A 21,797-nucleotide genomic window follows, 5' to 3' on the forward strand; every position below is an offset into this window, starting at 1 on the left:
CCTTAATATCTATGAATCTAAGATGTTATGAGCAACTGGAAAGAGGGAGCTTCATTGTAATGATCGTCTCATCCTTAACTGTAGTACCATGCCCATCAATGCCAGTTTGTATTTATAACTCTGAAAAATACCAAAAATATAGTTTGTTTTACAATTACATGGTACAACACAAAAGATGCAGGGATCATTATAATAAAAACATTTATTTCACTGAGTGGTTTGGGGCATCTGGAAACCATTTCATATTTGAATGAAAATGACCTTTCCTTCCTTGCATTTCAAGCCATCCTGTTACTTCACAGTGCTTTTGTTCCTGCACTCCTTGCACAAAACGTAGATTCAAGTCTCCTTATTATGAAAATGATCTAATAAAATAATTATCTCAAACATTTATTCTTTATTCAAAAAGTGCCACTCACCAGTTAATTGTTTCATTTAGTTAAATTAACCCATAATATGTTCAATTTTCAAACTCATATTCAATATATTTTTGGTTCAGTTATGCCGCATACACGGCTGAGCCATGTTAGGGGAAGGATAGGAAGGCCATTGCCAGGGCATTGGTGTCAGGAGACACTGAGTCCTTTGAAAGGCATAATGCCTCCTTAGCACTGGGGAGAACGTGATGGAGATCAGTTCTTGTTACAGCTTTAAAACATGCAAAGGCATTCCCCCACACACAGCCAGCCTATGTAGGGTTTATGGGCAAGGGGAAGGGTCAGGACCTCCCCCATTTTCCATTTGAGGACAAAAAATGGATGGAAATTTTTTGACCTGCCCTTGTTCTGTGTATTCTCTCTTTTGTATTGATTTCCCGCAGGGATTCACCTGTTTTTTCACTAGCAGTCTTTCTCGGGCCACTCAGCACTAACGGTACTTCCCACTGTGGGGAGACAGATTAAGCCTCTCCTGTGTGGGTGCATTGTGGAAGGAAGGGACCCCTGCAGCTTATCTCCCTTGTAGCATATCCACGCAGAGGGAGGCATAATTAGCTCATAATGAATATGATACTTAACTGTTTCTTAATGGGTTTCCTCCTTTTCCTCCCAGCATATAGACATTCCCCTGGTGGAATCATTGTCCTGGCACTGAAACAGAAAAGCAATAGGTTTCAGAGTAGCAGCTGTGTTAGTCTGTATTCACAAAAAGAAAAGGAGTACTTGTGGCACCTTAGAGACTAACAATTTTATTTGACCATAAGCTTTCGTGAGCTACAGCTCACTGCATCCGATGAAGTGAGCTGTAGCTCACGAAAGCTTATGCTCAAATAAATTTGTTAGTCTCTAAGGTGCCACAAGTACTCCTTTTCCTTTTTGAGAAAAGCAATAGGTGGTTCATTTTCAGAGTTTTCAGTGTTTCATACCACTTTACAACATTACAAAACCCAGGAAATTCAATTAAAGCCAATGCTCATTCCTTAAGCCATGGCATTATGTAAAGCTAAAAGGCACAGTGACATAAGAAGAAAGAAGGGTCAGGCTTCATTCTGTTTCTTAGTTTATTCTGTTTCTTAGTTATTAGAATATTGATGTTTATATTTAATTTTCATGTTTTTTAAATTAAATCAGCTAAAAAATGGTATAAAATGGGTATAAAAGACATCTTGTTTATTAGAGAGCCTGAAATAGGCTTCTTTCTTCCTTTTAAAAAAAATCTCTTGGCCAATATATATTCTAATTTCCTGGCTAATATATGTTTAGGGTCAATAATAATAAATAATATTATATATCACCTTCCATGAGGAAGGATCCCACAACTCTTGAAATATACAGGAATAATTTCTTCCATTACTGAAATTGTGCTTAGCAGGATGCAATTACTCAACCTGGAATTTGTCCAGGTCCTCACATTTAACATCTTCTACACTCTTTGAGAGGTCATTGGGTCCAGTGCATAGAGCATTCTCCAGAGACAGGTTCAATTCCCAGCTTTGTGACTGTAGGCAAGTTACTTTGATGCTTGTTCTGTCTTTTCTATTTTGACAGCAAGCTCTTTGGAGCAGGAGTTGTGTCTCAGTGTTGGTACAGTGATTAGCATAATGGGGCCCTGATCTGAGCTCAGGCCTCCTGGGGTTGCTACTGTTACCACTACTAAAGCATCTGGAGAGCTTTAATGATCACAAGTAGTCACAACATTAGGTTTGCATTTTGTAGTCCCTCCAGAAGCACAGAACCCCTCTTAGCAATATGATGGGTTGTGGATTCAAGTGACAGCTGAAACAGAAGAGTGCCACACATTGAATCACAAACACCACTTCGTGCAGTACCAGAGTTTGTTTGTTTTTTGGAAGCCACCCATCCAAATATTGACCCAGCTTGCCTTTGCTTAGCTGGGGAAGAGTACAGGCCCAGCTAGTAGGAGCACACATTATGCATGTAATAATTTGAAATATTCAATATTTTAAATGCCTATTTGAGTACCCTTTTCTATAGCACATCCAGTTTACAGTCTGGAGACTGACTGAATAGTTCAGTGACAAAAAAACCCTAACAAATAAAACAGTATTAAAGTCCAAGGCTGTAAACCCTTCCACACTTATCTACATGTCTGAATAAAGTTATATGAGGAAGTATATAGTATTGGACCCACGGTCAGTAAGTTCTCTTCCCCAAGATTTATTCCTACAGTCTGTCTACCCTGCAAATGAATGTGTGATTGTAGTGTGGGTAGGTATACTTGCGGTAGCTTTAATCTAGCTAGTGCAGGTACCAACTGTAGTGAAGATGTGGTGGCAAGGGCTTCACCATGGGCTAGCTGCTGCAGTACAAGTCCACCAGGGATCCTGGGAAAATATTCTGGTGGCTGACACACAGCAGAGTCCATGACACCACATCTGCACTACTATTTTCACCCACGTGAGCTAGATTAAAGTTAAGGAGTACTTGTGGCACCTTAGAGACTAACCAATTTATTTGAGCATGAGCTTTCGTGAGCTACAGCTCACTTCATCAGATGTATACCGTGGAAACAGTTTCCACGGTATACATCTGATGAAGTGAGCTGTAGCTCACGAAAGCTCATGCTCAAATTTCCACGGTATACATCTGATGAAGTGAGCTGTAGCTCACGAAAGCTCATGCTCAAATAAATTGGTTAGTCTCTAAGGTGCCACAAGTACTCCTTTTCTTTTTGCGAATACAGACTAACACGGCTGTTCCTCTGAAACCAGATTAAAGTTAGTGTGAGTATGCCTACCCATGCTACAATTGCACCTTCATTCGTGGTGTAGACATACCCTACATAAGGTACATCAGGAACAGCCAGCATGGATTCACCAAGGGAAGGTCATGCCTGACTAATCTAATCGCCTTTTATGATGAGATTACTGGTTCTGTGGATGAAGGGAAAGCAGTGGATGTATTGTTTCTTGACTTTAGCAAAGCTTTTGACACGGTCTCCCACAGTATTCTTGTCAGCAAGTTAAGGAAGTATGGGCTGGATGAATGCACTATAAGGTGGGTAGAAAGCTGGCTAGATTGTCGGGCTTAACGGGCAGTGATCAATGGCTCCATGTCTAGTTGGCAGCCGGTATCAAGTGGAGTGCCCCAAGGGTCGGTCCTGGGGCCGGTTTTGTTCAATATCTTCATAAATGATCTGGAGGATGGTGTGGATTGCACTCTCAGCAAATTTGCGGATGATACTAAACTGGGAGGAGTGGTAGATACGCTGGAGGGGAGGGATAGGATACAGAAAGACCTAGACAAATTGGAGGATTGGGCCAAAAGAAATCTGATGAGGTTCAATAAGGATAAGTGCAGGGTCGGAAGAACCCAATGCACAGCTACAGACTAGGGACCGAATGGCTAGGCAGCAGTTCTGCGGAAAAGGACCTAGGGGTGACAGTGGACGAGAAGCTGGATATGAGTCAGCAGTGTGCCCTTGTTACCAAGAAGGCCAATGGCATTTTGGGATGTATAAGTAGGGGCATAGCGAGCAGATCGAGGGACGTGATCGTTCCCCTCTATTCGACATTGGTGAGGCTTCATCTGGAGTACTGTGTCCAGTTTTGGGCCCCACACTTCAAGAAGGATGTGGATAAATTGGAGAGAGTCCAGCGAAGGGCAACAAAAATGATTAGGGGTCTGGAACACATGAGTTATGAGGAGAGGCTGAGGGAGCTGGGATTGTTTAGCCTGCAGAAGAGAAGAATGAGGGGGGATTTGATAGCTGCTTTCAACTACCTGAAAGGGGGTTCCAAAGAGGATGGCTCTAGACTGTTCTCAATGGTAGCAGATGACAGAACGAGGAGTAATGGTCTCAAGTTGCAGTGGGGGAGGTTTAGATTGGATATTAGGAAAAACTTTTTCACTAGGAGGGTGGTGAAACACTGGAATGCGTTACCTAGGGAGGTGGTAGAATCTCCTTCCTTAGAGGTTTTTAAGGTCAGGCTTGACAAAGCCCTGGCTGGGATGATTTAACTGGGAATTGGTCCTGCTTCGAGCAGGGGGTTGGACTAGATGACCTTCTGGGGTCCCTTCCAACCCTGATATTCTATGATTCTATGATTCTATAACACACCCTGATTTGCAGTGTAGATGTACCTGTGACAGAATCACAATATCCTGAACAATCCTTATGGAATTAAGATAACATTTACAGAATTAAGTTAAACGTTATTGAATTAGGGTCAATACCTTTGGGATATAATACATTAAAATGTTGTTATGGATGTGTTATTGTGGCATTGTATGTATCTTCTCTAGTGGGAGAAAGATGCTAATATTCTTCCATCCTTATCAACCCTTAGAAGCCACCTCCCTGGAGAGGTTTGCATATACTGGATTCTCCAAAGACCAACAGACAAAGAAAGTGTTTTTTAAATAAACAGCCTGGTTTTAACCTGGCTCAGGGCCTTCTTCTTGATCCAGCAAATGGACAGGTCCTCTAGTGCAGGAAGAGCCCCAATCCTTTGGGAAGGGTTGGAAGGACTGGGCTTACTGATACCCCATAAGACTGAGTGCTTGTTCTGAGTTGAAGCTGTAATGAACCACAAGGACTCCCCTTGGGTGGGGATTTGAAGGACTGCTCCTGCCAGTATCCATGTTAGTGCTGTGGGGATCTCCAGTAAGCTTATTAGCATGCGTGTAGGTTTTTTTTTATTGTTTTTAGTATGTTTTCTCTGTAGTGCTTTTTACCTTAAGAATAAACTAGGCTTGCATAGAAAGAACTGTGTGGTACTTAGAACTGTAGTAATTACATCTACTAGCCATCTCTGATGAGAAAGCAAGCAGGTGTCCTTGGGCAATCTGTCTGTGCTTGGAATAACATGGTGAAGGCAGGGAACTGTGCAGCCTGGAGATATCATGGTTAAGGCTGTGTGTCTGTCATGGAGGTCACAGAAGTCACAGATTCCATGACCTCCATGACTTTTGCAGCAGCTGGTGCAGATGGCTAAGGGGCTGCTGGAACACTCGGGCAGCCCCTGGGCCAGCAGCAGTTTGGGTGTGGGAGGGGGCTCAGAGCTGAGGCAGGGGGTTGGAGTGTGGGGGGGGAAGGGGAGGGAGCTCCTTGGAAGCGGCTGGCATGACCCTACAACTCCTGACCCCCAGCAATCATGGCGCTCCCAGACCGCCCTCCTGCCCAGAGCATTCTGGGGCCCCAACACAAGTTTTAGTTACAGGTAAATAGTACAAGTCATGGACAGGCCGTGAATTTTTGCTTACTGCCCATGACCTGTCCATGATTTCTACTAAAAATAACCGTGACTAAAACGTAGCCTTAATCATGGTCAGAAGGGAGAAAGATGTGTGTCTCCACCCAAGAGCGGTGATAGCCAGGGAAGCCAGAAACCTGAGAGTTTGTCCCTTTGCTGGATCACTGAGGGGAAATAGAAGTGCAATTGCCCTGGAATGTGACAGTACCCTTGAGAGGGCTGTGTTTACACAACAATTAAAAAAAAGTTCAGCCTAAACCAAAACTAAACAAAAAAATGACACAGTGTGGGATTCAACCTAGGCCACTTGAGGGGTATAGAGCCCACTGGCTCTCAACTAGCCACCATTATAGACCTTCCCTTATGCAAAGGCAGGGAGAAGCCGAGAAGCTGCACTTAATCTGTTTCACAAAGATCAGATAGTGTACTTACACTCTGTCACACAGCCCCTTTCTGCTTTTTCTCTGTTTAGGTGTTTGACTAAACTGGGTACTAAAGTGAACTTTAATCAAGCTTGAAAAGGCATAACAAGAATCATTGGCTGGAAGCTGATGACAGGCAAATTCACATTAGAAATTAGGCACAACCTTTTAACAGTGAAAGTGATACCCTTTGGAAAAAACTACCAAGGGAAGGAGGAGATTCGCCATCTCTTGATGTCTTGAAATCAATACTGGATGCCTTTCTGCAAGATATGCTTTAGCCAAACACAAGTTATTGGGGTAAATACAGAGATAACTGGGTGAAATGTAATGACTTGAGTTACACCTGAGGTCCAACTAAGTGATCTGCTGGGCCTTCTGGGCCTTCAAAACGATTACTCATTTTTTGTCTGTGCTCTTTTAAGCCACACAGAAGTACAATTTAAGCAGCACTGTTTAGAGGAAGAAGTTTGTGAGTCATAAATTCGAGTTCGAATCCTGACTCTTCCACTAATTGGCTGTGTAAACTTGTGAACAAAGAATGTAGGTCAAACCTAAAGAATGGGTGACTTTATTCTGGGGAGCAGTGACTTTGAAAAAGATTTGAGGGTCATGGTGGATAATCAGCTGAACATGAGATTCGAATGAGATACTGTGACCAAAAGGGCTAATGTAATCCTTGCATTTATAAGCAGGGGAATATCGTGCAGGAGCAGGAAGGTTATATTACCTCTATACTTGGCACTGGTGCAACCTCTAGTGGAATACTGTGTCCAGTTTTGGTATCCACACTTCAAGAGGGATGTTGAAAAATTGGAGAGGGCTCAGAGAAAAGCCATGAGAATGATTAAAGGATTGAAAAGGGGTCTTGTAGTGACAGATTCAAGGACCTCAACATCTTTAGCTTATCAAAGAGAAGTTTAGGGGATGATTTGACCACAGTGTATAAAAGTACATACTTTCAGAACAGAAATCTGGTAATACACGGCTCGTCCAATATTTAAGCTCATCCAAAACATCCCTTTATAAGATCCAAGTTTCAGTTGTTTATAACTTTGTCCAACTTTAACCAGTTGGACTGAGATTTCCCATGCCAGGGATCTGCCTCAGTCTGAATTTTTTAGAAAACTTCACCAAAAATGGTTCAACCATTCCCAAGAATGAGGTTAGTGTAAAATATGTTGTTTTGTTCATGTTAGAGAGTTAGTAAAACCATTTCATTGAGAAGCTTTAGCACCTCCATGCTTGGGAGCAGGGGCTTAAAATTTGGCAGGGGGGTCACCATGGTGTTAGGGATGTACCTTTAGCCATCCTCATGAAAATGTGTCCAAATTTGGACATTACGAGCCTCTAAAAAATAGCAGTTTGCACATGCTCAAAAGACTTATTTAGATAGCAGCTAAATTCTCTGAATATTCTGTATGCAATCAGATGCTTCATTGCCTCACAACTCCTACAAGCAACTCCACTGTGCATATGCCAGCACCACACAGCCACTAAGAATGCTCCATCCCAGAGCAGCAGGGAATGAACAAGTCTTTCTCTGCAGAACTCCTCCCACCCACCAAGGGCTGCTCTGGTACCAGGCACTGAATTGAAAGCAGGGAGACCCTCTCTAATGTGTTCTCAATGCTCCCCTGGCAGGCACCTAGGCAGCAAGGAGAAGGTGGAATGCAGAGGAGTGAGGAGCTAGGTCTGGGAGGAATTATAAGGGGGTAGACCGAGATGAAGAGCGAGGAAAAGGAGAGGACTGGGATGAGAAACAGAGGGGGTGGTGGTAAGGGAAAATGAAACAAAGACAAGCTGGAGAGACCAGGGATAGAAGGAGTCAGGCTTGTGGGGCCTGGGGCAGAATGGTGCGTGACCTCTACAAGAATTCTCCCCTCGGAACCTGAAACAGGATTCAGGATTCCTAAGTATCAACATTCATCTGCTGTTGGCTAATAGCTGTGAAACTCACTGGAAAATATGTTTGTGAGGCAAACCAGTAGCCAGATTGGGTCTGCTCACTCCAGTACAGGGGTTCTCTGAGGGATATTAGTTGGCGGCTCCTTCACGAAGCTGTGAGCAGGGGTGTGTACCTGACATGTGGTGTACCTCACCACCCTCCCTGACACTTCCCTCTTCTGCAGCGTGAGGGAGACCCTGGCACACATTTACATCAAGTGCACGAGGCTGCAGCCCCTTTTCTGGCTACTCCAGAACCGTCTCCTCAGGTTTTGGCTGCACTTCTCCCTCACGCATCCTGATCTTTGTACATACATCCCATCCACGAAGTTGTGAGACCTTCTCATCAACCTCCTCCTGGCATTGGCCCAGGTGGCCGTCTACCATACCAGGAGGAGGATGCTGGACAGGGAGATACTCTGCGACTGTGGGACCTATTTCTGCTCCTCCCTCAGATCACATCTCTGGGCAAAGTTCCTCTGGGCCCCATCCACTAACCCCTGGATGCCTTCAAGGAGCAGTTGGGGCTGTCTGGGGTTCTCTGCTCGGTGTCCCCCTCTCAATCCCTGCTTTTGACCCTGTGATTCTCACTCCCATTCCTATTTTCTCATTTGTTGTCCCTGCATTTACCTGAGCCCTGGGTCCAGTAGCTCCTCCCCTTGGCTGGGGGAGGGGCCTTTAGATGTGGGTGGGCTTGTGGCCACCTGTCCCCAGGAACATAATAGGAACAGGGGTTCTCTGGGGGATATTACTTGCCAGTTCCTTCACTGAGGCAAGAGGGAGACCCTGGTGCACATATACATCAAGAGCACCAGGTTGCAGCCCCTTTTCAGGCTCATCCAGAATCTTCTCCTCAGGTTCCGGCTGCACTTTTCCCAACACCACTTTTCGCACACCCTATCTGTGGCCCCATGACGTTGTGAGACCTCTTCATCAACCTCCTCCTAGCGCTGGCCAAGATGGCCGTCCACCATACCAGGAGGAGGATGCTGGACCGGAAGGTGCTCTGCGAGTGTTGGGCCTATATCTGCTCCTCCCATAGGTCATGTCTCCAGATAGAGTTCCTCTGAGCCATGTCCACTAGCTCCCTGGACACCTTCGAGGAGCAGTGGGCACTGTCCGGTGTTCTCTACTCAGTGTCCCCATCTGGCTCCCTGCTTTTGACCTTGTGACCCTCACTCCCATCACTGTTTTCTCATTTGTTGTCCCACAAACTCATGTAATACTCTGGTCTGGTAGCTCCTCCTCTTAGGCTGGAGGGGGGAGGGCTTTAGCTGTGGGCGGCTTTCACCAGCCCAACCCCAGAGCCTCAACAGGTATAATAACACCCCTCCAGCAGAGTCTACACTGTCTCATCCCTCAGGCATGCTGCAGCAACTCAGCTACATTGACTCATCCCTAAGCAGAACCTGCAGGCATGCTGCAGCAGCTTATCCCTGGGCAGGCCCTGGGTCAGATGACCCTCTAAGCACAGGTATTTCACTCTTACTGCCAGAACCACAAAGTTAGTCTGTGCAGCAGCACCACTTGGTTAGAGCCCTCCTGCTGCCTTGCAGTGTTACAGACTCCCTAGGCTTCCTTCCAGCCTGTCCTCAATTCTCTCCCTGTTGCTGCCTCAACCTTGTCCATGCCCTATTCCAACCTCGCTCCAGCCCTGCACCCATCTCCTGACCCAAACCCTTGGAGTGACTCCAACCCGGCTTCGACATTCAGCCTGCATCCAGACTCTGACTCTGTTCCTGATTTGGTTTGCCCCATGGACTCTGACCCCAGTTCTGACCCACAGCTTGTCCCCAGACCCCAGTTTCAGCAGTGCCCTTAGCCCGGTTCTGACTCTACATCCAGCTTCGGCCTTTGTCACCTGTTCTCGACCACAGCTCCAACCTCTAGGCTTGACTGCCCAGAACCCAGAGCCTGGCAGTGTTCCTCATCCCTCTAATGGCCAGCCCACATAGAAAATAATTTTAAAAGAATGTTAAGTTTGCAAAGTCAAGCACTCAACTGTCAGGAAATGCTAGGATTAAGGTTGACCATGCAACTTTAATTTGGCATCCTTGTGCATAGGCATTATGATACAGTCTTCAGTTACATGGTCACATACCATCTTTTTCACAGGACCCCTACCTCCTTCAGTGCACAGAATAGAATAGATGATACTCAGGGAATGAATCAAGGAGGTACAGGGAATAAGGCTGTTGTCTGTAGGATCCGTATCTCATTTTCTCTGGATAGTGTGCAGATAGTAAGGTAGAGGATTGCAAGAAGAAAAGGATGGTCTTGTGGTTAAGGCAGTTGAATACCACCCTGTAAAATGAAAAGGAGTACTTGTGGCACCTTTGAGACTAACAAATTTATTTGAGCATAAGCTTTCGTGAGCTACAGCTCACTTCATCGGATGCATGCTGTGGAAAATACAGTGGGGAGATTTTATATACACAGAGAACATGAAACAATGGGTGTTACCATACACACTGGAACAAGAGTGATCAGGTAAGGTGAGCTGTTACCAGCAAGAGAGCAGGGGGAGGGGGGAACCTTTTGTAGTGATAATCAAGGTGGGTCATTTCCAGCAGTTGACAAGAACGTGTGAGAAACAGTGGGGGGGGGGAGGAATAAACATGGGGAAATAGTTTTACTTTGCGTAATGACACATCCACTCCCAGTCTTTATTCAAGCCTGAGTTAATTGTATCCAGTTTGCAAATTAATTCCAATTCAGCAGTCTCTCGTTGGAGTCTGTTTCTGAAGTTTTTTTGTTGTAATATTGCCACTTTTAGGTCTGTAATTGAGTGATCAAAGAGATTGAAGTGTTCTCTGACCGGTTTTTGAATGTTATAATTCTTGACATCTGATTTGTGTCCATTTATTCTTTTATGTAGAGACTGTCCAGTTTGGCCAATGTACATGGCAGAGGGGCATTACTGGCACATGATGGCATATATCACATTGGTAGATGTGCAGGTGAACGAGCCTCTGATAGTGTGGCTGATGTGATTTGGCCCTATGATGGTGTCCCCTGAATAGATATGTGGACACAATTGGCAACGGGCTTTGTTGCAAGGATAAGTTCCTAGGTTAGTGGTTTTGTTGTGTGGTGTGTGGTTGCTGGTGAGTATCTGCTTCAGGTTGGGGGGCTGTCTGTAAGCAAGGACTGGCCTGTCTCCCAAGATCTGTGAGAGTGATGGGTCATCCTTCAGGATAGGTTGTAGATCCTTGATGATGCGCTGGAGAGGTTTTAGTTGGGGGCTGAAGGTGATGGCTAGTGGCGTTCTGTTGTTTTCTTTGTTGGGCCTGTCTTGCAGTAGGTAACTTCTGGGTACTCTTCTGGCTCCGTCAGTCTGTTTCTTCACTTCAGCAGGTGGGTATTGTAGTTGTAAGAACGCTTGATAGAGATCTTGTAGGTGTTTGTCTCTGTCTGAGGGGTTGGAGCAAATGCGAAAGCTTATGCTCAAATAAATTTGTTAGTCTCTAAGGTGCCACAAGTACTCCTTTTCTTTTTGTGGATACAGACTAACACGGCTGCTACTCTGAACCCCGTAGAACGATTTTATCCCTGCCAATACCACAGAGTTCCTATGTGATGCTGGGCAAGTCACTTAAACCAAATTTTTCACAGGTGTCCACTGTTCCTCATCATCTTCTGGATGCCCAACTTGAGACCCCAGGGTCTGATTTGCAGAAGGCCTGAGCACTCACAGCTGCAACTGAAGTCAATGAGAACTGCTGTGAACAAATAAAGTGGTATAAAACACTACGTTCTCCCTGGGCTTGTCTACACTTAAAACACTATAGCAGCACATCTGCACCTCTCTTGCTCCACCACTGTAGTGCTTCAGTGTAGACACTACCTATGCCAATGGGAAGGGTTCTCCCATCGATGGAGGAAATCCACCTCCCTGAGAAGTAGTCGCTAGGTCGACAGAAGAATTTTTCACACCCCTGACTGACGTAGTTAAGCTGACCTAATTTTCTACTGTAAACCAGGCCTATGTCTTCATTTCAGGTTTAACCTGAGTTATGGACACTCCTCTCCTCTTACTCCTCTCAAGTTAGCGTAGCTTGAGTGAGGTCTGATCCACACTGGACACTTACACTGGTTTAGCTACATTTCTCAGGGACGTGAAAAATCCACCCCCCTGAGAGACGCAGCTATACTGAATAACTCCCAGTGCAGACAGTGGAAGAATTCTTCCGTTGACCTAGCTACCGCCTCTCGGGAAGGTGGATTATCTACACTGATGAGAGAACAGCTCCCGTTGGTGTAGGTAGTATCTACACTGAAGCAGGGAAGCTACACCGCTGTAGCATTTTAAGTGCATACATACCCTGAGAGTGGCCATATTGCAAATTAACACCTGAGCCACACAGAGTGATGGTATTTGCAGCACAGAGTGCTTATGTTAGCAGCTGAGCAGTTGTGCTCTCTCGAGCTGTTATCTATACCCCCTGAGAGGCCAACCAACACAAACGGAAAGCATCACCACATTTGAGTTAAGGGGTTTTGTGTGTGGATGGGAGTCAAATTAGGGGTAACCTTGAGATATAACACATGGTAACTGTAGTGAAGAAAAGCCCTTAGTGTCCAAACTCACCTCCTTCCTGGGGTTTGGCTTTATTGATAAGTCAAAAGCATGAATGTAACAAACCTTGGCTGACACTTCCTCCTAAGATTTCCTTCCAAAACCTCTTGTCCTGAGCAAGAGGCTCAGAGACTCTCTCACATCCCTTACATTCCCATTCAAGCTAGTTGAAGTCACATGTCAACATGAGACAGCAGTAATTACCAAGACTATTAAGGAATAGTTTTGGATGCAGAACCTAGGTAAGTCACAAAAAAGCCCCAAGCATTCTACAGGGTCTCAGGCTAAGACTTCACAAGAGATACTGACCCGAAAAACTGCTTTTCGTTCTCACACCAGCTCATCTGTCGTGGTGCTAAGACTGGTGGAAGCCATAGAATACACCATCACCAGCACCTGAACCGTTTTTACTATGTTCACGAAAGCTTATGCTCAAATAAATTGGTTAGTCTCTAAGGTGCCACAAGTACTCCTTTTCTTTTTGCGGATACAGACTAACACGGCTGCTACTCTGAAACCTGTTACTACGTTTCAGTTAAGCCTACTAACCGAAATGCTGTCAGAATAATTTCTGGCCAATGAAGCCTTGTCTGTACTAGAGCTTCCACTGCACCAATTCAGCTGGACCAGTGTTAGAATGGATTAGGAGGGAGGGGATTGGTACATTTTTTACACTGTAGACAAGGCCTTAGAATTTACCAGTCAAGCAAAAAATGTCATCAATATACATTTAAGGCTGAGAACATATCCTCCCCATCCACAAAAAAGTATTCCCCCGTGACACTCTGAGTAAGTTTCACAGACCTGGAGAAGAGCTCTCTGTAAGTTCAAAAGTTTGTCTCTTTCGCCAACAGAAGTTGGTCCAACAAACGATATTACCTCACCCACTTTATCTCTCTATTATCACGGTACTGACATGGCTACAACACTGCATATTACAATGGAAGATATTGAATTTTGCTGTCCGAAATGGAAACTTTACAACGTGAAGAAAAAGGAAGCAAAACTTAACAGCAACATCTATTTCCTGAGCAAATGCAAGAAGAGGAAGCTAGTCACCTTGTGCAGTAATGATGGTTCTTTGAGATGTGTACCCCTATGGGTGTCCACAATAGGTGTATCTGTGCCTCTGCACCTCTAATAAGAGATTTTAGGTTGCTGTGTGCATTCAGCTGGCACATGCATGCTCCCTCCCTCACGGTCTGCCTCTAGCACTGTGTGGTTGAACCCCCTCAGTTCCCTCTCTACTGCAGAGCCCCTTATGGAGAACTCCAAAGTAGAGGGGAGGAGGGCGGGTTGTAGAGCACCCATAGGGGGAAACATCTCAAAAAACCATCGTTACTGCACCGGGTAACTTCTTCTTCTTCTTTGAGTAGTGTCCCTGTGGGTGCTTCACTGTAGGTGACTTTGCAGACGTATCTGCGACGGAGGACTGGGGCTTTGGAGTGGAGTTTGTTACTACAGAGAGTTCTGTGGAGCTGAAGATGGCATTGGAGGCTGAATCTCCAGTGATTGCATAATGTTCTGCGGAACTGTGGGGAGAGGCCCAAGTTGCTGCTCTGAAGATTTCTGATAGGGACATCTTTGAGGAATATGACTGAGGTAGAAATTGATCTCATGGAGTGCATACAGATTCTGGATGGAGGCAACAGGTGGCATCCTTGATAACAGTGATTAATGTGACCCAAGACCCATTTAGATAGTCTTTCAGCTGATATTGCAGAGCCTTTGGATCTTTCTGCAAATGAAAGGAAGAGTTTAGGGGAATTCCTGAAGTCCTTAGTCCTGTCTAAGTAGAATTCTAGTACTCACCTAACATCTAGCATATGCAGAATCGCCTCCCTGATGTCACTGTGTTGTTGCACTCCATATGTTTTATGGAAATATGCTTATGAGTGTGAATATGATGTAACTGGAACATGCCTTATGCAAAAGGTCTCTTGTAAGGTACCATAACAAAGGTTATAACCTACTGAATATATTCCTCCTATTTGTATGAATATATCATTCTTGTATCTGAAGCTAGAAATATGAAGTATAATGCTGAGGTCCTATTGTAATTATGCAAAGTGTGGGCCATTAATGGTGGTTTAGAATCTTGATGGCTCCCATTGACTAGGACAATTGGTTGTAAATGGTTTATTTACCTGCAAACCTTCCTGTGTACGTATGGGCCAATCCAGGAAGAATGGAGACTAGGGATCTTACAGTGACATGTGACCATGTCACATGATACTGGAATCCATCTTAAACCTTGTACTTTTCCATTGATGAGGCAGGGGTGGGGACAAGCACAGATAAAGTTTCACACCTTGTGCCAAAGCTATAAAAGGGGGTTGAGCAGGACAAAGGAGGCTGCCAGACATGAGAAAACCCCTGCTTACCACCTGAGATGCTGCTGGACTAACCAGGACTGTATCAGGGGAAAGGATTGGGCCCAGACTAGGAAGGAGTCTAGTCTGTGAAAGAAGCTTATTGGAACGTTTTTGAAGGTGAGATATTACCTGTAATCAGTTTCTTAATGTATTAGGCTTAGACTTGCGTGTTTTGTTTTATTTTGCTTTGTGACTTACTTTATTCTGGCTGTTATTACTTGAAACCACTTACATCCTTCTTTTTATACTGAATAAAATCACTTTTGTTTATTAATAAACCCAGAGTAAGTGATTAATACCTGGAGGAGCAAACAGCTGTGCATATCTCTCTATCAGTGATATAGAGGGTGAATAATTTACAAATTTACCATGTATAAGCTTTATACAGAGTAAATGAATTTATTTGGGGTTTGGGAGCTGGGTGTCTGGGTGCTGGAGACAGGTAACCTGCTGAGCTGTTTTTAGTTAAAGTCTGCAGCTTTGGGGACGTGACCCAGACCCTGGGTCTGCGTTGCAGCCGGCTAGTGTGTCTGGCTCAACGAGGCAGAGTTCTGGAGTCCCAAGCTGGCAGGGAAAATGGGCACAGAGGTAATTTAAGCACATCAGGTGACAGTCCCAAGGGGATCTCTGTGACCGAACCCGTCACAGTCACAATGTGGTTTTTGGGAGATGGATCTGTTGATTCATATGGAAAGTGGACACAACTTTAGGAAGAAATTTGGGATGTGGCCTCAGAATTACTTTTTCTTTAAAAAAGACTGTGTATGGTGGGTGTGTCATTAGGGTCTCTATTTATCCTATGCATCTAGCTGAACTGATGGTAATTAGAAATGCTGTCTTCATAGACAGGTGTAAGAGAGAGCAAGTTGCCCTGGGCTCAAAGGGAGCTCTAATCAAAGCTCTGAGAACTAAGTTAATATCCCAGGTTGGAGCAGGTGGTATCACATGTGGGAAGAGATTCCCAATGCCCTTAAGGAATACATGCATCAGCGGGTGAGCGAACACAGAGTATCCATCTACCTGACAGTGGAAAGCCATTGTGGCCACAAGATGTACCTTAAAGGAGCTGAGTGAGAGTTTTGACATCTTGAGGTTTAAAATGTAAAATGTAAAATCAGAGGGAGGGAAGATGAAGTTGGGTCTGTGTGCTTACAATGACACCAAACTTGGAATCATTTCCATTTTTGTAGGTAAGTACGTCGAGTGGTCAACTTTCAGCTGTGCAGCCACATGTCTTTCACCTTGTCAGAGCATTCTGCCTCTAAGCCCTGGAGCCAAGACTGGAGACGGTGGACCTGCAGGTTGGGGTGAAGGATCAGCCTATCACTTTGAGAGGGCAGGTGGGGAATGGGCCGAAGAGGAACCAGAGGACATATTGCCATCTGTGGCATGTAAGGGAACCAGACTTGTCTTGGCTAGGAGGGGACAATGAGAATAACTCTCACTTTGTCTTGTCGAATTTTCAACAGGACTGTGGATAGAAGAGGAAACAGGGGGAAGGGCATACAAGACATCCATGCCCCATGGGAGAATGAGGGCAATTTACGTAAAACATACATATCATATTGTCCATCATGACCTTTGACTGGGTGTTCTGGATGAAAGGCAGAAGGTGTGCACAGGTGTTCCTGATGCCCCTTCGCTCCGAAAGATATGGAGGGTCACTTCTGTGGAAGACTATTTGTCTTGACCCTTGCGGTCATAGAGGTGAGCTCTCCAGCCTATTAGGGAGGCATCTGTCATTAGAGTCAGCATCGGTGGTGGCTGCACGAATGAAACGCCTGCCCGAACATTGGATGGGTCTTTCCTCCAGTCCATGGAGTCCTTTACTGCGCAGGGCAGTGATAGCAGTTTGATTAGTCTGTGCCTGTTCAGGGAATAGACAGAAGTAAGCCACATCTGAAGACATGTCATGACCATCCGGGCGTTGGGGTGACGAAGGTGAATGCTGCCATATCACCTAGCAGCTGCAGGCAGTTCCTGGCTGATGTTTGAGTGCTGGCCTGGACTGTCTCTATGAGACTAGTAAGGATGGTAAGTTTGTATAGCGGGAGGAATGCTCCCACTTGTCCTGCATCAATAAACTGCTTGTCAGCTTGTCACCACCGATAAACTCCAGTCGCTGTACCAGGATCAGTATCAATTTCTATGCAGTAAAGCACTCCATGGACTGGAGGAAAGACCCACCCAATGTTTGGGCAGGCGTTTCATTTGTGCAACCACCACTGATGCTGACTCTAATGACGGATGCCTCCCTAATAGAGTTGCAGATGGCAGAGGAAGATCTTCCATTTGAAAGGACAAGCTCTTCGTAGAGAAGACAGATTTTTCTCTCCACACCTTGAAGGATTCCCAGGCCACATTATGCTACACATGGGAGTCTCATGACTGCAGTCCCCTTTGTTCTGTTCCACCCCCTATATACCTTTGGCATGAGGTGGGAATCTTTTGTCTCTTTGGGTCCCCACCCCTCCTTCTAGATGGAAAACACCAGGTTTAAGATGGATTCCAGTACCAAGTGACATGGTCACATGTCCTGTGAGACCCCAAGCCTTCATTCTTTCCCAACCTGATTCACAGGAAGGCTTGCAAGTAAACAGAGCCATCTACAGTCAATTGTCCTAGTTGATGGGAGCCATCAAGATTCTAAACCCCCATTAATGGCCCACACTTTGCATAACTACAATAGGACCTCAGAGTTATATTTTATATTCCTAGTTTCAGATACAAGAATGATATATTCATGCAAATAGGATGACCACACTCAGTAGATTATAAGCTTTGTAATGATAGCTTATAAGAGACCTTCTGCGTGAAGCATATTCCAGTTACATTATATTCACACTCATTAGCATATTTTTATAAAACCATATGGAGTGCAACATCACATCCACCTCAAAGAATTATACCACAACAATAACAACACAACTCACACTTACCACATTTTCACTGACAACCATAAGAAAAGAGAACTGATTGCTTCAGTAAAAAAAACTGACTGTGAAATCCTTACACAATATCACATCCACCATAATCTCTCCACTGCCAAGAAAACCCCCATACAGTCTCTGAAATCTAACCACACACCTCTAGTTGTCACCTAGCACCCCATACTGGAACCCAAATGGGGTATCATCAAACTATTACAACCCATAATTGACGGGAACCCCATCTTGAAAGAAATCTTTCCGGAATCCCCTCTTCTGGCCTTCAAACAACCCCCCAACCTCAGCAGCAGCAGCAAGCTTCCCAGAGACCAGGATACACCAACTCAAAGCAGTGCCAGACCCTGCAACTACAGATGCAAAACCTGCAGACATATCTCCACTGCTACAATCCCCCACAATATCCCTTTTAAGATCCATGGGTCTTAAACATGCTTTCACAACATGAAGTGTACCTCATCCAATGCACTAAATGCCCCAATATAAAGTATGTGGGCGAAATCAGATAATCACTACACTCTCAAATGAACTCACACAGGAAAATGAAAAAAGACAAAAACACCACATTGCCTGTGGGAAAATACTTTTCACAAAGCAATCGCTCTATATCTGACCTATCAGTCCTCATCCTCAAAGGAAACCTGCACAACACTTTCAAAAGACAAGTCAGTGAGCTTAACTCATAACTTTGCTAGACACAAAAAAATCATGGACTGAATAGAAACACTGGATTTATGGTTTATTATTACAACAATCTATAACCTACTAACAACCCTCCCCAACTGCTTCTCTGCTCTTCCTTTCCTTCCTATGCCTGGAGGGGTGTTAATGACCACTTTATCTTGAATGGTTCCTTGAAATATGTGTTTGTTTAGCAAAAGTAGCTATATCATATCATTTCTCAAACTGGGGGTCCCACCCCAAAAGGGGATCGCAAGACTACTATAGGGGGGCTCACGAGAGCAGCAGCTGCTGGCTGGGCATCCAGCTCTGAAGGCAGCACTGCTACCAGCAGCAGTGCAAAAATAAGAATTGCATGGTATAGAGCCTGAAATATTTTCAAAGGGGATCCCAGCAAAAAAAGTTTGAGAACCCCTCTATTTAACTGTGACACTCTGATCTATTTCCCACACTGGAAGGCATAGGCACTGACTTCCCCTCTTTCCCATGGGTGCTCGACCCCCCTCTGCCCTGCCCCCACTCCATGAGACCCCCCACCCCTGCCCCGCCTCTTTCCAGCCCTGCCCTGTCCCCATTTCAATCCCTTCCCCAAAGTCCCTGCCCCAACTCTGCCCCCTCCCTGCCCGTATTCCAACCCCTTCCCCAAATCCCCACCCCAGCCCTGCCTCTTCCCCGCCTCCTCCCTGAGCACACCACGTTCCTGCTCCTCCCTCCCGGAGTGTGCTAATGCTGCCAAATGAGGGGGGGGGAGGAAGCACTGGGAAGTAGGCAGAGGAGCGGGGGAGGAGGAGATGGGGCAGGGGGAGAGGGGAGCTTGGCTGCTGGTGGGTGCAGAGCACCCACTAATTTTCCCCAGCCCCGGAGCGCCCATGGAGTCGGCGCCTATTCCTGAAGGAGAGCTCTGTGTAAGCTCAAAAGCTTGTCTCTCTCACCAACAGAAGATATTACCTCACCCACCTTGTCTCTCTAATATCCTGGGACTGTCACAGCTACAACAACACTGCATATTACGGATGGGTCATTTTGAATGCAGATATTAGAAATTCATACCATTATCAACTAAAATGCAGCCACCAAGTTTAACTTTGTGCCCTGAACCTTTACCAATTCTCCATATAAAAATCTCTCTCTATTCCCGTCCACCTTCTGCAGGACGGCTTAAAGCCATCCACACCACAGTGTACCGTCTATCTGTACAGGCCAGAGACTCCTGTATTTTCAATTTATTCTCTACATGCAGGCTGGAGATCTCAAGTACTCACCCACTATCCCGGTACAGATTCCAGATACCCATATCTCTCTTTGGGCCTGAACATTGACTATAATCAATTAATGAAAAACTGTATTGTAGCATACATAGATAATGAGGAAGAGATAAGATTGATGTGGCAATGAAAGAAGAGGTCTTGGCCTGTATTTAGAAAATGGGCAATAGTAGGGGTCGCTCTGTAAAGGTTGCTGTTGGAACCTTAACTGACTATTTCCTAACTTCTTTAGTATTTACATTCTTGGGTACTGCATTACTCCGTAGAGAATTTTTTTAAAACCTCAACCCTGATTGTGAGTTAACCAGTGTTTTTTGCTGGTTTAATTTTGACTATGGCAATCTTTAGGCCTCTTTTTGTTTAACTGCACACAAAATTAGTGCACTTACTGCTTACAAAAGTGCTTAACTGACAGCACTGAATAGTGAAGTCCTCTACCCAGCAAATCATTATGTAGCGACAGTGGCATTGTTATCTTCTCCACAGTGGCTCACAAAGATGCCTCATCATTCTTCTGGGTAGATTACTTCTGGGTCCAATTGGATAATTCAGTTTTTATTTCAATCCAATTGTGAGTCTCTCTGCTGAGACCTTCAACTACCAATTATTGCCAAGCATGCTCTAAATCAACTTCTGGAAACTAATTTTTAATAATATAAAAGCATAACATCTTGGTGTCCATACTCAGAAAAATGGGTTTCTAAATGAAATAACCTGGCCTTTAAACTGTATTTTTCCTTAATACCCAAAGTTGCATGTCCACATGAAGGGCTGAAAATTCCAGTTTACAAATCAAACTGAGCCAAACTTCAAAAGTGTTGGAATCTCCCCCTGCCCCCTTCCCCTTACACCAAACTGAAACTCGGGGAGAATTTTTACATCTAAATTATATATAGGGTTTTATAGAGGAAATGCTGACTGACCCAGAACTATAACCACCTAGTTATTTTTATTTTTTTTAATTTTGAATATAGTCACTCCATGAAACTGTATTTCATTAACTTTTCATTTGAAGGTCTCTTAAGGCGTCCGTGACAGAAGGCGGGGAAAGCCGAATCTAGGAGCCAAAGGGGCCAGTGCAAAATCCTTTTGCTTCTTATATTTTAGTTTTCACCCACCAGGAAAATGTTCCCAGCATCATGGGTCCCGGGACCTCTGTCCTCCTCGATGCGGGCGCTCAGCACGGGAGTTTCACAGAATGCAACTCGCCTCATGCGCTAGGCTCGGCAGGCTCAGTCGCCGCCCCGAGCGCGCTTAGCCCCGCCGGGCAATGGCACCGCAAGGCACCGGCGAGCGGGGACACCGCGGCTGGGGGTTGATAGCGACGCTCTAGGTCTGCCCCGGCATCCCTGCCTACCCCACGCCCGACACTTGCCTTTATAATAAGAGACCCTCGGAGGCAACAACTCACCCAAAGCAGCAGCCACACTCCGGGGCGCAGAGTCCCGCGCAGCGGCAGGCGAAGCACGGGCGCCGCTGGCGCAGCGGCTGTGAGCGCGGAGTGGCGGGAGATGCGCGGCCGCCGCTCCCCGGGTGACTCAGGTGGCGGGCGGGGCAGTGACAAGCGGAGCCTCCCGGCTCCCCGCTCGCACGCGATCCTCAGCCCCGCGCGCCGGCAGCAGAGGGCGCTGCGGCGCCGGGAAGGGCGCGGGGGAGGCGGCCCTGCCGCCAGTGCGCGCCCGTTGGGACCGGCCGCCCCGCCCTGCCGCCAGCCCACCCCCACCCCCTGCCCGGCTGCCCTGCCCGGGCGGGCTCGTCTCCCCCGAGCGGCGCAGGAGCGGGGCCGGGGCCGGCGCGTGCCTCTGTCCGGGCGCCCGCCCGAGCGGGCCTGGCTGCGGCCGGCGCCGGCCCGCACAGAGATACTCCGTCAGGCAGGGAGCGCGGCGTGACAGGCGGCGGAGGGGACCGAGCCTGCCCCCCCCCCCACACC

General features: G+C 45.9%; 1 protein-coding gene across 1 annotated transcript in view; it reads right to left on the reverse strand.

Annotated features, from left to right (window-relative positions):
• AHRR (aryl hydrocarbon receptor repressor) overlaps nucleotides 1-21,385 on the reverse strand; it is a 150,545-nt gene extending 129,160 nt beyond the window's left edge. Inside the window, exons 1-2 of the mRNA XM_048839433.2 lie at nucleotides 21,279-21,385; nucleotides 1,017-1,088 (exon numbers count right to left, since the gene is read on the reverse strand). Coding sequence (XP_048695390.2) covers nucleotides 1,017-1,078 — 62 coding nt within the window. The 5' untranslated portion in view covers nucleotides 1,079-1,088; nucleotides 21,279-21,385. The remainder of the gene's footprint in view (nucleotides 1-1,016; nucleotides 1,089-21,278) is intronic.
• Between the last annotated feature and the right edge of the window lie 412 nt (nucleotides 21,386-21,797).

This window comes from Caretta caretta, chromosome 2 (assembly GCF_965140235.1).
Source record: "Caretta caretta isolate rCarCar2 chromosome 2, rCarCar1.hap1, whole genome shotgun sequence".
Lineage (NCBI taxonomy): Eukaryota > Metazoa > Chordata > Testudines > Cheloniidae > Caretta > Caretta caretta.